At 38.4% G+C, this 16,972-nt stretch overlaps 1 protein-coding gene across 1 annotated transcript; it reads left to right on the top strand.

Moving 5' to 3' along the window:
- The first annotated feature begins 656 nt into the window (after positions 1–656).
- Positions 657–15,302, top strand: mettl14 (methyltransferase 14, N6-adenosine-methyltransferase non-catalytic subunit). Its single transcript, XM_085355939.1, has 11 exons — positions 657–838; positions 1,239–1,327; positions 1,666–1,753; positions 3,052–3,129; positions 8,198–8,285; positions 8,361–8,451; positions 9,465–9,606; positions 10,069–10,161; positions 14,386–14,502; positions 14,631–14,841; positions 14,995–15,302. Exons 1-11 carry the CDS (start codon positions 773–775, stop codon positions 15,300–15,302), a joined length of 1,371 nt encoding a protein of 456 aa, XP_085212065.1. The 5' UTR covers positions 657–772.
- The last annotated feature ends 1,670 nt before the right edge of the window (positions 15,303–16,972 follow it).

Below are 16,972 nucleotides of genomic sequence, written 5' to 3'. Positions count from 1 at the left end.
TGAATCCTTTGTGACTGCAAGAGTTTAAAAACACGAGTTAAAAGATTGTGAAATATAACAAATGCTAAGAATTACTTATCAGTGAACCAGTGCATGAAAACGTATCACCAATAAAGTCAGCGACGAAATCATCGCAGTGAGGTGAGCTGGAATTGCTAAAACATTACATGTCAGTGGTTGGTACGTCTTGAGGTAACGTGAGCGCTCTCTGTTGTGATTGGTGTTTAAATTATTAGTCGGGAACACTCGTGGGATCTGTACGCTGCTGCTTGAAGAGCGAGAAGAACTAACCGTCTCTGATTGGAAGACGACTCATGAGACGTCAGCGATTGTGACATCATCACGCTGCGTCCGTTCAATCACAAAGGCATTCACTCTTTATTTAATACCGGCGTACACCGGCAATGGCCGAGACAGGTGGTAAATCGCTCTATTCTTAAGACCCAAATATTGTTCATACTTTGATGATTTAACCAATACAGTTAGGCATAACTGTATACGAGCTATAACAAAATTCAAATACACATGTGCCTTTGACTCTCATTTTGAACAAACTCCACCGGCGGAAGGGCAATAAATTGAGCCTGAGCGTGCGGGTGTAGAAATCAATTGCATCTATCGACTTTTCCTTTTTTTTTTTTAGCGGTTAACCTGCATTAGCCGGTTGCTAGCTGTTGTTACAGATAGCTATAAGTGTTATATGAAAATATTTTATTTACGCCAGCGGCCAAGGGGACTTAATAGTTTGTCAGAACACAGTATATGAGACGCAATGAACAGTCGTCTTCAAGAGATACGCGAGAGACAAAAACTTAGGCGGCAGCTGTTAGCTCAACAGGCAAGTACACAACGAGCCCCCAAGCTGCCTCTCAATGTATCTACAAACCTAACGGATTTGTATTAATAACGTGGAGCTAAGCGTGTTATATGCAAAGTGGGTTTTCATATAGTTTCCGTCCAACACATCGATGCATGGGTGCCGATAACTTGCCTATCCCTTTCAAACATTCACAGTGGTCGCCCTCGAGAGGAGCAGACTCAATGTACGTGTAAATAAAAGATTTGAGCGCATTGAGGACCCATTACAATTATCCATAACGATATGGAGTCATGTACCAGCAGTACAAAACACCAAGGGGTGTTTTATTAAGAAAATGTTTCCTCATAGTCGGCACTGTATGGTTGGCACAACACAAGCAGGAGGGCCTTTACATTTACTTGTTCTGTCGTTACCACAGCTGGGAGCTGAAAGCGCAGACAGCATCGGAGCAGTCCTACACAGTAAAGACGAACTAAAAGAGATCGAGGAGACTAGAGAAACATGCAGGTAAGCTGTAGTGTTGGTACTGTTGATGGTGGCTGTGGCTCAGGCGGTAGAGAGGAGCATCCACCCATCAGAAGGTCGGCGGATCATTCCTCAACGCCACATGTTGAAGCATCATTAAGCAACATACTGAACCCCCAAGTTGCCCTGAACCATTACGAGTCCCAGTCCGTTTACTAAACTGCAGAAATGCTCAGAAGCATTTTTCTCTTTGGGTTTACTGCATGCACATTCTTTTTTTTTTCCATCTTGTGCGCTCTGTGTTGTCATTTGTTCAGTACCAAATGCTTCCTTTGGGACTTAGGAAATGTTGAAATATTGAGGTGTATTTGTTGTTGCAGGGCTTCATATGACAGCACAGCCCCTTCTTCTAAAAGGAAAGCACAGACTGAAGGAGAGGACACAGAAGAGGATGTGGAAGAGCAAAAGGTGAGTGTAACCACATAAATGTTGAGTTTATGAGATTTGGTATTATATAAATAAAACATAATTAAAAAGCCTGAATGTGTTAGGAGGAGTTAAGTATTGTAACATTGTGCCATAGGCAGTAGTAAGTAATGTGTGATAAAGTGGTGTAGCCTACAGCAAAGCTATGTTCAAAAGTGTCTATCTTACAATATAGTTAAAGTTATCACTGACATCATTAGTGTTGACATAAAGGCTCTTATTCTACAAGCGTCTATACATGAGTGCCTTGAAATGTGGTGTGACTTGGACACAAAGGCTTGTAAAGGTCTGGATTGGAGGACAAAACTAATCTACTAAAATCTTGTCTGGTAAATGTTGTCTTTGAGCCAGAGTTTGACTTTGCTCTTTTGCGTGACTATAATGACGTAAATACAAATGACTTATGAAAAAGGTGGAAGTATTAGTTCATTTTTCCATTTAATACTTTCAAGTATTATTAAAACTACAACCCATTAAAGGTTTTAACAGATTATAACTGAAGTTAATGAATTGTAAGGTGAAGTATAGATTTACAATCACAATTTCAGAGAAGTTTGCATGTTGTGCGTGTTAATTAATCAAATCAATAGAACCGAATAGAATACAGAAAACATGTAAAATATTTAAATTGAGACATTTTGCTATTTTATTTAAACAAAATGGTCGGCCCAGCAATGAGCCGTCGAAATATGATAGCTGGGATAGGCTCCAGCCCCAAAGTCTGTAAACATGGCCTTGTTCCAGCGGTTTTGGGAAGTGTTATTGCCATCAAATTCATAATGAGCAATTTTTTTTTTTCTTAAAATGGTACATTTCATTTTCTCAGTTTCTGCAGTAAATAAAACATGGGTTATAAGATTTGCAAATCATTGCATTCTGCTTTTATTTACATTTCCCAAAGTGCCCCAACTTTTTTGGAATTAGGGTTGTATTTTATTATAGTGCGAAATGCATCGATTCAGATGTATTAGAACAAATATATGAAAATGTGGACAGATTTAGCAGGCTGACAATGTCCCATCTCACTCTTTGATTAACATCTAACTGATTTAATGTTTTTTGTACGTTTGTGTCTTAGTTTTTTTCTTCATATTAAACAGTGGTGGTATTTGTTATAGTTGACGATATAGTTAACCGTTCTCTTGCTTTATTTTGCAATTACATTCAGCTGCATTCGTCTGCTAAACATAGTCATAATCTATGTCTTAGTCATAGTCATAATTGTAAACCTGATTGGTCATTTGTACACACATGCATATGTGGGCCTGTTTGTGTTTTAGGATGAGCTGGAAGTGCAGCAACCAGATGAAACCAACCCATATGAAGAGGTGTACAAGGACTCAAGTACTTTTCTTAAGGTTGGGAAATTCTTTCTTCGCATTCACAGTCACTTTTGTATGGACTTGCAAAACCTGTTTCCACACAAAGTATCCAGCAACTTTAAGCAAAAGAAAATTTTTGAATGGACTATAATGTGACTTTCCTAGAGATACAGATTACTCAGCAGATGTGAAAACACAGCAGGATGTCTCAGTCACTGCTCTCTGTCTACATTTGTCTTTTTTGGGGCATTTTACACACACACACACACACACACACACACACACACACACACACACACACACACACACATATCCTGAGCAGAGCCATCACAGAGGTGATTAAATGTATCAGTGTGGCATCTTATTAATTTTGACAGCAAATTTTGGATTTGGTTTTGGTCTAGTTGTAGTTGACCAAATATCACAAAATTCTAGTAGACTGAATTGAAAGTTGATTCAGTTGACTAAAATATAAAGTGTTAAAGTTTGTTGTGTTTTTACCAGTGAGAGTTGTTCCACATGGTTTACAAAGTGTATTATTTTCCTTGACATCAAATGCCAAACTTGCCCGTATGTCTGTTTTTTTTTCTTCCTTCCAAGCAATGACATTTTGTCGCATTTTCACAAGAAAAAAGGGTGTACCTTTTTCCAGGGAGTGCATCTGACCTTATTGCACAATAGGGCTGCCACGATTAGTCGACAAGTCACGATTATGACGGCTAGCAAAATCGTCGACGACTAATTTAATAGTCGACACATCATTTGAAGCTTTGTAAGATCCCAAAAGACACAGGAATAAGTAATAGGATTTAAGAGTGTAATAACGGACTGAAACAGAAGATGGCAGCACTGCATGTACAAGGATGCCAGCTGCCGTTAAACCCCGAAGAAGAAGAAGAAGAAGAAGAAGCAGTGTCTGGTATCATAGCTGTGTCCAAATTCAGAGGCTGCATCCTTTGGAGGCCGCATTTGTAGGCCAGTTACGTTACAGCAATGCGACGAAGGCTGTCCAAATTCGATGACTTCTGCAACTGCGGCCGATAAATGTGTCCTTCATTTCCCCAGATTTGAAGGATGGGTTGGGTGTATCCTTCGTGGCCCAGCCTATCCCAGGATTCATAGCGCAGCCCAGCCAATTCCATCAATGGCAGCAGCTAATTAGTTTTAATATTACTATTATTACTCTTTCTGTGTCACAAAATAAACTTTTAACTTATTTTCAGGCAAGAATGTAGCTGTGCAAACTTCAAATATCTGCTTGGTTTATCAAGACATCACATATTTGCAAAAGCGCTCTGACGTTTTTGGAGACGTCTGTTATCCACCAGCTCGATAGCTAGCTGGGGTTCAAAGCTCACTAGAGCCGACGAGAACAGCAAACTCCCGGCAAATCGTTTTCAACCCCCCGCTGTCTTTTGCTACTCAGGTTAAACATCATATATAAGTCACTTAGATAACTTAAAAATTTTATTGTTCGTTTTTTTCAGTGTTTTATTTATTCCTGAGTAAATCGGTTTAGCTGAGATTAAAGTTATAGTTTTTACTAGGGCTGCACGATTTTGTATAAAATGAGAATCACAATTTTTTTTGCTTAGAATTGAGATCACGATTCTCTCACGATTTTCTTTTCCAATATAAATATTTATTGCACTTATTAACTGCACATCATCTTCGTAACAGTTGAGACTGAACATAAAAACAATAAATGTAATAATCTAGAAAACTAATTGAAATGACTGTCAAGCTGCCACTGCCATGCTTCTAACAGGAAACTTCACTGTGCTGTAACAGGGCTTGCAAAATTTCAAAATCCCTGGTAGCCCTTCAGTCAGGGACTCTTCAGTTTTTGGTACCCCAAAATAAATTTAAGCAGTCCGAATAAAAAAGAGAGCAATTTTTTTGATTGATGTTTTGTTTCCTGTTTTGTGTCCTTTACAATATTATACTTTAATGTATAATATTGTAAAGGAAACAAAACATTAATCAAAAAATTGTTGAAACACAAATTACAACATTGTATAAAAATTACAATCATCAACCCAAATACTTGGTTCTAATTGAACAGAAATTTCTATGAACTTGTAAGAACTGTGTAGGACATGAATCAGTCTGTGTCAGATCCTGAATTTGAAATTTCCACTGAAGTCACGAGTAAGAGACAAGTGGAACCAAGATCTAGGACATTTGCTTTTTGAAGTTTGCAAAGACTGCTAAATTGTGCCAGTGGTAGTTCACTCTTTGCAACATAGTACGCTGTTCTAAACTGATTTTTCAGGTTTATTTTTAGTATATTATTTGCAATTGGTGTTTGTTCTGGGAAAGATATTGCAGACTGAGCAATAATGCATTTCTTGCATTTCTCATGGGTTCTAATGGGGGCCTTTCTTAAAATGACTGGTCCCAGTAACAAAGGCGCTTGTCGACTCAGAAATCGAGAGAAAACCAACAACACACCCGGCACAACATTATGTTATTTACACGGGTGCACATAAGTGGTCCGCATGTGCGCATTCGCTGTCAAAATAAAAGACGCGCACCAGATAAGAAGTTGCAACGCGTGTTTGCGTCCATATAAAAAGCACTGTTTTTGTCCGCTAGAGTGGGATTTTCATGGCACATTCCGCACCACATCTCTGTGCGTTCATCATTTGTTTGAAGCCAGCTCACCTCCTGCAACCACTTTTCCGAGAATACGCGCTTCTTTTGTGGTTCGGACTCCTTCTGACATTTCTTTGGAGGTGGAGGAAAACCAAAGTAATTGCTTAAAGGAGCTTCTTCGACATCTTTAAGAGTTCTAAACAAATGTCTGTCCACCTCCAGAAAATCTTATGTATGCAAACGCGCGTTGCAACTTCTTATCTTGTGCGCGTTTTTTATTTTGACAGCGAATACGCACCTGCAGACCACTTATGTGCAGCCCCGGTTATATAGCTCGTCATATTGCAGCCACAGAAATTCTTTTGTCCATGAAACTATAAAGCTGCAATTTCTTTTTGCCTCGTAGTCTTGATTTGTCATAACTTTTCCGTTTTGTGGTAAGCTTTTCTTTGGCTGTCACTTCTTCACCCTGACCTGTCTTATTTGGCTCAGCAGAACTAAAATATACAGAACTATAAAATATATACCCAACTAAAATTTACTCAGCTACATTTCCGAAAGAATGCAAAAGCATTGACATATATTTTTCCTTCCTACGATAGCCCAACGGGCGGGGCAGAGATAGATTTTTGCTAGCCCGACTGGAAAAATCGCTAGTCCCGGGATGTCGGGCTAGCCATTTTGTGAGCCCTGTGTAACATGATATGTAAAAGATTTTTAAATTTAAAGGCACTGATTTTTTTTTCATTTCAAATTGCTTTGGTGATGCTAACCTAGATTTTACCCAGAAGATTTAGTGCAACCAATGTGACAACGGGTTAACTTGAAAGAGAAGGGAAAAAAACAAGTAGTGAAGGAAGAATTATAACGCTATCATTTTTAGTTGCTTCTTAAGTAATCAGCAGCCAAGCATATGTAAGATAAACAAGTTTTATTCTGGCAGGTGTTGCCAAACCAGAAGTGTCAGTTTTGTTTGCCAGCATGAGCATTTGACTTGGACTGAGGATAGTCTGTGGAATGTTTTCTAACTAATTAAATTATTCATTCAGTGCCAGTTTCTATTGTAACACTATACTACTTGCACTGTAAACATTTATGCTGTTTAAGTACTCTTATATTTAAATTAGGGCTGCCACAATTAGTCGACTAGTCATGATTACGTCGACTATCACAAAAGACGCAGGAATAAGTAGTAGGATTTAAGAGTGTAATAAAATCAGTGAGTAGTCTCACTGTTACAAACAAAAATCAGCTCTGGCAAGCAAGGGATATATGAACAGGATTATTCATGTTTTCACAGTTTGTTCCTAATATGTGTTGGAATTAAATAATTTGCAGTGCCTCAATACTGCTATGCTTTTTTTATTAATAAGTGTTATAAAGTTATATAGTGTAGTATTAAGTGGACACAGCCCTGAAAAATAAAGGCATTAGACCATGTGTCCTTGGGGAGTGGAAAGCTGCAGACTCCCGCTCATGCTTGCCTGGGAAAATGCAGATAAGAGAGCACCATCTCTAGTGGAAAGTTACTGAGACACTGTTGTTTAGACTAGAATGAGAGAGCTTCTGTAATAAAACTGTTAGGAGCACACCGCCATTTTGAGATCCGCGGCAGCGTGTCATGCAGGACGCATCTCCCTTCTAGAAGTAATAAAGTGTTAAATGGTCTACTGAGCAGTGTTTTGTCTTCCATTGGATGACTCTGAGGAATCAAAAGAACTCGGTGAAGTGTTGATATTTACATATGATTCCACATTTTATCACATTCCATAAATTTTATATTTTTGTAATACAGTGGTCCCTCGTTTATCACGGGAGTTACATTCTAAAAATAACCCACAATAAGTGAAATCCGCAAAGTAGTCAGCTTTATTATTTACAATTATTATTTACAATTATTATAGATGTTTTAAGGCTTTATACACTTTTCTCAGACAGGCGTGAACTTTTCACACTTTTCTCTCTTGTTTAAACACTCTCAAAGTTCAAACCTTCATAGAAAAATAAGTCCAGTATTATAGAATGAAACCAAAGATCAAACCCTGTTTTCAGGGGTTCATGTTCAGGGTCCAGAACATGGGAATAGAGCAGCTGCGAGAGAAGTCAGCATTAATGAATCAATGGTACGGAAGTAGAGGAAGCAAGAAGAATGAGTTGAGTAAAGTTTGACTTATCTGACTGTTTTGTTTTGCTTAATGTATCTTATAATCCGGTGTGCCTTGTGGTCCGAAAAATACGGTAATTTCTGCCTTCCTTCAGCATGTCCAGAAGTCCAACTTTTTGTGCAATGGTTAGCATCATCCTCTGCCTTTTGATTGCTACCTCAGGGGCCTTTGACAGTGCAAAACGCACAAGATTGTCAATGATCTACATCCAATCAGGATGAAGAAAAATATGTGCTATAAAAAAAATATTAAATATTTTAAAATGGCACATATTAAAGGTATGATAAAACACAGGTTCACATGTGGTTTGTCTTTATATGGCAATTTTCTTTCATTCTCAGGGTACCCAGTCATTGAATCCTCACAATGACTACTGCCAGCATTTTGTGGACACTGGGCATAGGCCACAGAACTTCATCAGAGATGTTGGTAAGTGTGTGCTTGCTATTTGATTGTTTCATATTCATGTATGTGAGTCTGACCTCTGTGTCGCCTGTTGTAAAGGCTTGGCCGACCGATTTGAAGAATACCCTAAACTTCGAGAGTTGATCAGACTGAAGGACGAACTCATCGCCACTACCAACACCCCTCCCATGTATGCTAAATGAATACTAATGTTTATCTGATTATGAGTGCAATTAATTTATGCTTGAATTACAGTCCATCTGGAATGTGTTCACAGCACTTTACTTATTCCGCCTTTTGTCATGTTACAGCCTTATTTTAAAAGGGATAAAATTAATTTTTCACCCCAAAATCCCTTAATTTGATTTGATTTTTTAAAAGTTTTTCTTATGTATATAGTAAAATAAAATACAACAAAAATATAACATCTACAGAAGTATTTACAGCCTTTGCTAACACATTCAAATTTGAGCTCCGGTGCATCTTCTTTTCACTGATTATCTTACAAATGTTTCTACAACAAGGTTGGAGTCCACTTTTTCTAAATTCAGTTGATGGAACATGCTTTGGAAAGGCACACCTGTCTATATAAGGTCCCATAGTTGATAGGTCATGTCAGAGCACAAACCAAGCCATGAAGTCCAAGAAATTGTCTGTAGACATCTGAGACAGGATCTGGTGAAGGGTACATAAACATTTCTGCAGGGTTGAAGATCACGATGAGCACAATGGCCTCCATCGAAGTTTGGAACCACTAGGACGTTTCATAGGTTGGTCGCACGTCAACCTGAGAGAAGTTCTATGAAAGCAAATGGGAGAAATTGCCCAAAAAGAGATGTACCAAGCTTGTAGCTTCATACATAAAATAAAACCTACTTGGAGGCTGTAAATGCTGCCAAGCGGGTTTTAACAAAGTATTAAGTGAAGGCTGTATATACTTATATGCATGTTATATTTTTGTTTGTTTGTTTTACATTTTTATTAACTTTGCAAGAGTTTCAAATAAATTTTTTTTTCTTTACTTTGACACTGGCTTATTGTTTGTTGAATTTGAGGTAAAAATAAATGTAATCAATTTTGGAAAAAGCTGTAAAAAGTGTGTAATAAGATATGGAACAAGCGAAGCACCGTGAATACGATCCAGATGCACTGTAAAGTAGTCACTGACCATTTCAAGTTCGGTACGTTTGTCTGTGTGTTTAGGTACCTCCAGGCAGACCCAGAGCACTTTGACCTGAAGGATTTGAAGTGCAAATTCGATGTGATTTTGCTTGAACCTCCTCTAGAGGAATACTACAGAGAATCAGGCATAAGCCACACTGAACGCTTCTGGACCTGGGATGATGTATGTATACTATTTCTGACTGGTTTGCATTTACTGGTTTAGACTAGCATGTAATTAAATACTGAAAACTCTTACTGTTTTTAAAAAACACTACAAAACTAAAATAAATGAGCTACAGAAGTTATTATCTTATGTGTGAAGGTGAGGTAGGGGTTGGTTTGAAACATGACTCCAAGGACAGCAAACAGTTTGGACCTGTAAAACAGCCAGCATCCCAAATGGCACTGTTTATCTGCTGATGTGAAAGTCTGTTAAAATGTGTCATAATTCTGATTGCAAAAGCTGCCAGACAGGACTGAAAAAAAGGAATGGCTTTATCTCCTGCAGGTTTTTTTTTAATGCAAAGGTAGCCTATGAGCTAGAAAAGAAGAGTTAAGTAAGTAGTAGTTACTTACTCAGCATGGAGTGTTCTTCTCATTTACGCTTATTCCTCTTTCCATTCCCTTCACTCTCCTATTATAGCTCATGAGACTGGAGATAGAAGAGATATCTGCTCTACGTTCCTTTGTCTTTCTCTGGTGTGGCTCTGGTGAAGGACTGGACCTGGGCAGGATGGTAACGCAATTTTTTATTCATTAAAAAAAGCATTCAGTCCTGGAGTGAGCCAAAATTTCTCATTGTAACAGGTTGATCAATTTTAGACACTTTACCTGTTAGTGGTTTTAATGTTATGGCTAAACAACAAAAAAAAAATACACACCCTACTACCAAAAAAATCCACAATTGTCCAGAATTTAGTAGATAATAATTTGATTTACTGGTTCCCAGTTTGCCATATTAAGGATTGACATATTTTCAGTTGCTCAGAACCTAATTCAGCATGCTTCTTATCCCCGAGTTAGACATCAGGAAAGTGAATTTTAATTAATTAGGTTATGTAATAATTTTATAGAGATACATTAATCTAAGTCTGACTTATGAGTTTTAGGGGAGAATATATCTACTTTTGCTTTGAACTTAAAAATGTTTATGTCGATGTTATTTTTCTTGGACAGTTGGAGAAATGAAAATTTATTGATATCATGACCCTGTTCTAGAAAGCAGGTTTAGGGAAAATCTGAGTTAATCAAGAGATGAGGGGAGGTCTGTTGGTTTTCCCATCTAGAAGGATAGGTACAGGAAGAAAGAGAGAAGGAATTTAATTTAATTCAATTCAATTCAATTGTATATGTACAGCACCAAATCATAACAACAGTTGCCTCAAGGTGCTTTATAATGGTATGTTGTATTTGGAAAAAAGAAAACAAGCTTATCCTGTGGTTTTATTAATCTGTATGACTCAGTTTCGTTTCCTCATTCATTGAGTTGATAACAGAACGCTTCCTAGAATTCTTTAATCTGTAGAAATGTCCATCTTGGCGAACAGTTAAATTGCAATCCAGCTGTTCTCTATCTAAGGAACAGTTCCCTGTCATCAGTGTAAAGACCGAGAAAGTTATCGCTGGACATCGTAGATTGCCAATAAACTCAGAATAAATTATATAACACATACCAACATAAATCTTGTGACATAAATGTGCTTTACAGTTTTTAAATACAGATTACTTACAGTCTGATCTGTCCTGACCTTAGAAAAATATGTTCACACGTTGACATAAGCATAAAATGATTTGGAATGAATGTTTGAACCTCAACATTTGCACTTTCTAAAAAAATAAAATTGCCACAGAATAGTATCAAAGTTAAGAGGAAATTCCTCTTAGGCTACGTTCACACTGCAGGCGAAAGCGCATCAAATCCGACTTTTTTGACCCTATGCGACCCATATCCGATCATGGTATGACAGTGTGAACGGCACAAATCCGATCTGGGTCACTTTCGTATGTGGTACTGAGTCCGATACATATCTGATGTTTTAGAAAGCGACTGCTGTTTGAATGGTCATGTCGCATTAAATCCGTCTTTTACGTCACTGACACAAGACAGACGCCAATTATCAGCTCCCAAGAAGACATCGCAAACGCTTGCTGGCCATCCAGTGAAACTGTTTGGAAGACAACGTTGGAGAAACATGAACATTTTATTTGTACTGTATAATCTGCAGATTCTGACAGAAATCTGCAACTATCCTCTGAAGCAGCGCTCCTCTAAAACAGCAATAAGGATAATTATTATGTGTAAATAACAAAATAACAAAATAACTTAAAGCAAAATTGGGAAACGTAAAGTCCGAAACAAGTCTTCATATTAACGGCCATCAGTCAAACAATACTGTTTGATCTGGGTCTAAACAGAGCTCGTTGTGTGTGACGTCTTCTTTTGTGCATGCGGGACACTTTGAGCGTTCACACTCAGGGCTCGCAAAATCACTAGCCCCGGGACGTCGGGCTAGTGATTTTTCCAGTCGGGCTAGCAAAATCTCTCTCTGCCCTGCCCGTCGGGCTATCGTAGGAAGGAAAAATATATGTCAATGCTTTTGCATTCTTTCGGAAATGTAGCTGGGTAATTATGTCATTGGCATCGGTGAGCCACTGTCAATATGTGACATATTGAAATCGCGTTTGAATTTGCGCTTGTTTTTTGCTTTCACTTTGCAATCGCGCGAACTGTGTATAGAGAGCGACAGCACTGATTGGTGAGTGACGATCATTTGCGCACCAATTTCTCTGACATCGTCTAATCAATCGTTAGCTTACTATGCAGACATGACAAGTGAAATCTCCGGCAGCTTAAACATGTGAGAGGTTGATCACGCAGAGAATCGCTGAGCTTATGTGAGTGCGTGTGTAAAAGCAGCAGGATATATATTTTAGTTCTGCTGAGCCAAATAAGACAGGTCAGGGTGAAGAAGTGACAGCCAAAGAAAAGCTTACCACAAAACGGAAAAGTTATGACAAATCAGACTATAAGGCAAAAAGAAAGTGCAGCTTTATGGTTTCATGGACAAAAGAATTTCTGTGGCTGCAATATGACGAGCTATATAACCGGGGCTGCACATAAGTGGTGTGCAGGTGCGCATTCGCTGTCAAAATAAAAAACACGCACAAGATAAGAAGTTGCAACGCGCGTTTGCGTACATAAGATTTTCTGGAGGTGGACAGACATTTGTTTAGAACTCTTAAAGATGTTGAAGAAGCTCCTTTAAGCAATTACTTTGGTTTTCCTCCACCTCCAAAGAAATGTCAGAAGGAGTCCGAACCACAAAAGAAGCGCGTATTCTCGGAAAAGTGGTTGCAGGAGGTGAGCTGGCTTCAAACAAATGATGAACGCACAGAGATGTGGTGCAGAATGTGCCGTGAAAATCCCACTCTAGCGGACAAAAACAGTGCTTTTTATATGGACGCAAACGCGCGTTGCAACTTCTTATCTGGTGCGCGTCTTTTATTTTGACAGCGAATGCGCACATGCGGACCACTTATGTGCACCCGTGTAAATAACATGATGTTCTGCCGGGTGTGTTGTTGGTTTTTTCTCGATTTCTGAGTCGACAAGCGCCTTTGTTACTGGGACCAGTCATTTTAAGAAAGGCCCCCATTAGAACCCATGAGAAATGCAAGAAATGCATTATTGCTCAGTCTGCAATATCTTTCCCAGAACAAACACCAATTGCAAATAATATACTAAAAATAAACCTGAAAAACCTGTTTAGAACAGCGTACTATGTTGCAAAGAGTGAACTACCACTGGCACAATTTAGCAGTCTTTGCAAACTTCAAAAAGCAAATGTCCTAGAGCTTGGTTCCACTTGTCTCTTACTCGTGACTTCAGTGGAAATTTCAAATTCAGGATCTGACACAGACTGATTCATGTCCTACACAGTTCTTACAAGTTCATAGAAATTTCTGTTCAATTAGAACCAAGTATTTGGGTTGATGATTGTAATTTTTATACAATGTTGTAATTTGTGTTTCAACAATTTTTTGATTAATGTTTTTTTTCCGTTACAATATTATACTTTAATGTATAATATTGTAAAGGAAACAAAACATCAATCAAAAAAATTGCTCTCTTTTTTATTCGGACTACTTAAATTTATTTTGGGCTACAAAAAACTGAAGAGTCCCTGACTGAAGGGCTACCAGGGATTTTGAAATTTTGCGAGCCCTGACACTAGAGCGCGTTCGCTGTCACATTTTATTTGTAGTGTGAACAAGCAGTCAAAAAAATCAGATTCGATCAAAAAATCGGAATTGAGCATTAAGACCTGCAGTGTGAACGTAGCCGAAGTTTCATCCTCACTGGTTAAATAGTGATCACATGCTCTCTTTTCTTTCAGTTTCCTTTTTTTGTCTTTTTCGTGTGACTGCTAGTTTGTGGTAACTTTGGTAGGGGCGATCATGGCTCAAGAGTTGGCAGTTTGTCTTGTAATCGCAAGGTTGGCGGTTCGAGCTCCGGCTTGGACAGTCTTGGTCGTTGTGTCCTTGGGCAAGACACTTCACCTACCGCCTACTGGTGTTGGCCAGAGGGGCCGATGGCGCGATATGGCAGCCTCGCTTCTGTCAGTCTGCCCCAGGGCAGCTGTGGCTACAACTGTGGTTTGCCTCCACCAGTCTGTGAATGAATAGTGGAATTGTAAAGTGCTTTGAGGGTCTTGAAAAGCGCTATATAAATGCAATCCATTATTATTAACTGAGCCTAACTTTAGGAAGTCCAGAAATATGCTTTCTTATATAGATAACGATTTGCAGTTGAAGTTACATTATATACGAGTTACCCATTGACCTAGCCTACAGTAAAGGTTATTTATTTTCAGTTAAACAGCTTTAAATGCAATGCTTGTTCAGTCTGTACAATACATTGGGATGTCATAATACCTACCGTTTATTTCTTCTTTTTCAGTGTTTGAGGAAGTGGGGCTTTAGGAGGTGTGAGGATATCTGCTGGATTAAGACCAACAAGAATAACCCAGGAAAAACCAAGGCACTGGATCCAAAAGCAGTATTCCAAAGGACCAAGGTATTTTGTACACACACACACGCACACGCACACACACACACACACACACATTTGGTATATTATTGATGTAAATTGTGGGATTAATTGTATAGTATGATGCATGATGACAAACAACACAATCCTTCCAGGAACATTGCCTAATGGGAATCAAAGGAACAGTGCGTAGGAGTTCTGATGGAGACTTCATCCATGCCAATGTAGACATTGACTTGATCATCACTGAAGAGCCTGAGATGGGAAATGTAGAGAAGCCTGTGGAGATCTTCCACATCATTGAGCACTTCTGTTTGGGCCGCAGAAGGTTGCACCTGTTTGGAAGAGACTCTACCATCAGACCAGGTACGATGGATATGTGCTTTTCTTTGGAAAATATGTTGACTTAAAATTAGTTGACAACAACATTTTATTTACTTATTTTCAATTCAATTTCTCTGTCTTTCGTTCTTGTTTGTCATTACACATATTGTTTCGTTTTTTCCACTCTCATTCTAGGCTGGCTGACAGTGGGTCCTACTTTGACAAACACCAACTTTAACCCAGAAACCTACGCTGCACATTTTGGTTTACCTAACTGCCATCTGTCTGGCTGCACTGAAGAAATAGAGAGGCTCCGGCCCAAGTCTCCCCCTGTTAAACTTAAGTCGGACCGTGGTGGCGGACCACCCAGAGGGGGGCGTGGTGGGCCAAATGCTGGAAGAGGGGGAGACAGAGGTCGAGAAAGAAACCGACCAAATTTCCGTGGAGACAGGGGAGGGTTCAGGGGTAGGGGAGGGCCACATAGAGGCTTTCCACCTCGGTAGAGTAAAGAACTAATGCCATCCACACTATAGTGGGAACTTCCATTTGTTTTGTCTGAAGATTTATCCGTAACTCATTTTTGTATGTAAATGATTTAGATGGAAAAAGTTGAGAAGTTTGCCAGTGTGGTTACTTTTTTAATCATTTTGATTTCTTTATATTTTTCATGGATATACGTTAGATTGAATAGGAGTTTCCTGAATAAAATAGATTTTCACCACTTCTGTTTGCATATTGATTTTTGTATTTGGAGATGAATGTATATGTACTCATACAGATGATCAGGGTTTCATATTTAGACAGGTTATTGAAAGTAAGTGGGAATTAAAACAAACAGTAGTTATTGTTGATGAAAGATAGGATAACAGTAAACTTCCTTATTATTATTATTATTATTATTATCATCATTATTATTATTATATGGGCCACGATAATCCAATTGTACACTTCTCAAAAAAATGTAAGACTCGGTCACAGTATATGAACTTCAAAGTCAAACTTCACAGATATCTATCTGTCACTTCCATTTTCATCAAAGCAGGTGAGAGTGAATAACAGCAGCTTATGCTTTGTAACTGGACTGATTCAGCTGATATCAGTTTAAATGACCCTGTTATATTGAGACGGTCGAGTTTTCCCTCAATTCTTTCAGCAGTATACTAAAAAAAAAAGCTGCTGCCTCACTGCAGCACTACAGTATACATTTTGTATGCTAATTTTAAATAATGGCTGCTACCAAACGGCTCTTTCATACAGTGAAAATTAGATCCGTGTCTCTATCAGGCTTCACAAGTACTTTATTTTTGGTTTAGCACAGCATGCATGTCCTGAGCACTTTAACTGATTTGCTTATCTGTTGCATTCACACTTCTACTGCTGTCGAGTATGTGGAAAGAATGTCAGCAAAGGAGTTCTAAGGAATTTGTTGCAACATGAGGAACATAATACACATTGTGAAACTTCACACTCAGTTGACCAATCCGGTTTGTGAGCACCGTTATAGGCAAGGCAAGGCAAGGCAAGTTTATTTGTATAGCACAATTCAACAACAAGGTGATTCAAAGTGCTTTACAGAGACATTAGAAACAACATTTATAGGGTAAATGTGTTTTGTAATTAGTTTTTAATCTGAGATATTTTAGTGCACTTTAACTACAGCTAGTTTCAACCATGAGTTTGTCCATTTCAGTTTAGTTTTCATTAGTTTCAGTGTCAGTTACAATCTTTTTAATTATTATTATATGTGGGTTATTTACCAGGGTCAAGATTTATGAAGCAAAGACTGCATTACAGAACAATCACAACACTGTATTTAGGCGGCGTACTCACAGTCATGTAGACAACTCACCAAGCAGGCTGTGTTCACAAATGTAACCAAACTGACAAAGACTAAAATTATAGACTTTTATTTTTTTGCATTTTTGTTTCCAGTTTTTCTTTACTTAACTTTAGCAACTTTACTCTGGAGTTGATCAACAAATAGTTTAAAGTGATGTAATACTTTACTAATGACCACATCAGACAGGTGTCCCCCTGCCCCAAGCCCTAAAATTGTCGTAGCTCAATCCACCATTTGTGAAATGACAATAAATTATGTTACATTCAAATCCTTTTCAGAATGAATGAATTAGCTAATGTACGCACATAAAGCTAAAGTAAGACGGAAAACGAA

Source organism: Diplotaxodon limnothrissa, linkage group LG6, assembly GCF_057381915.1.
Source record: "Diplotaxodon limnothrissa isolate DT_005_m linkage group LG6, D_limnothrissa_male_GT1.1, whole genome shotgun sequence".
Classification (NCBI taxonomy): domain Eukaryota; kingdom Metazoa; phylum Chordata; class Actinopteri; order Cichliformes; family Cichlidae; genus Diplotaxodon; species Diplotaxodon limnothrissa.
This window is presented reverse-complemented; position numbering and strand designations above follow the sequence as displayed.

Coding starts and splice junctions, on each gene's coding strand:
- mettl14 (XM_085355939.1), top strand. CDS start 773: ATGAACAGTCGTCTTCAAGAGATACGCGAGAGACAAAAACTTAGGCGG. Junction 8,452..9,464: donor ACTACCAACACCCCTCCCAT/GTATGCTAAATG, acceptor CTGTGTGTTTAG/GTACCTCCAGGCAGACCCAG. Junction 10,162..14,385: donor GACTGGACCTGGGCAGGATG/GTAACGCAATTT, acceptor CTTCTTTTTCAG/TGTTTGAGGAAGTGGGGCTT.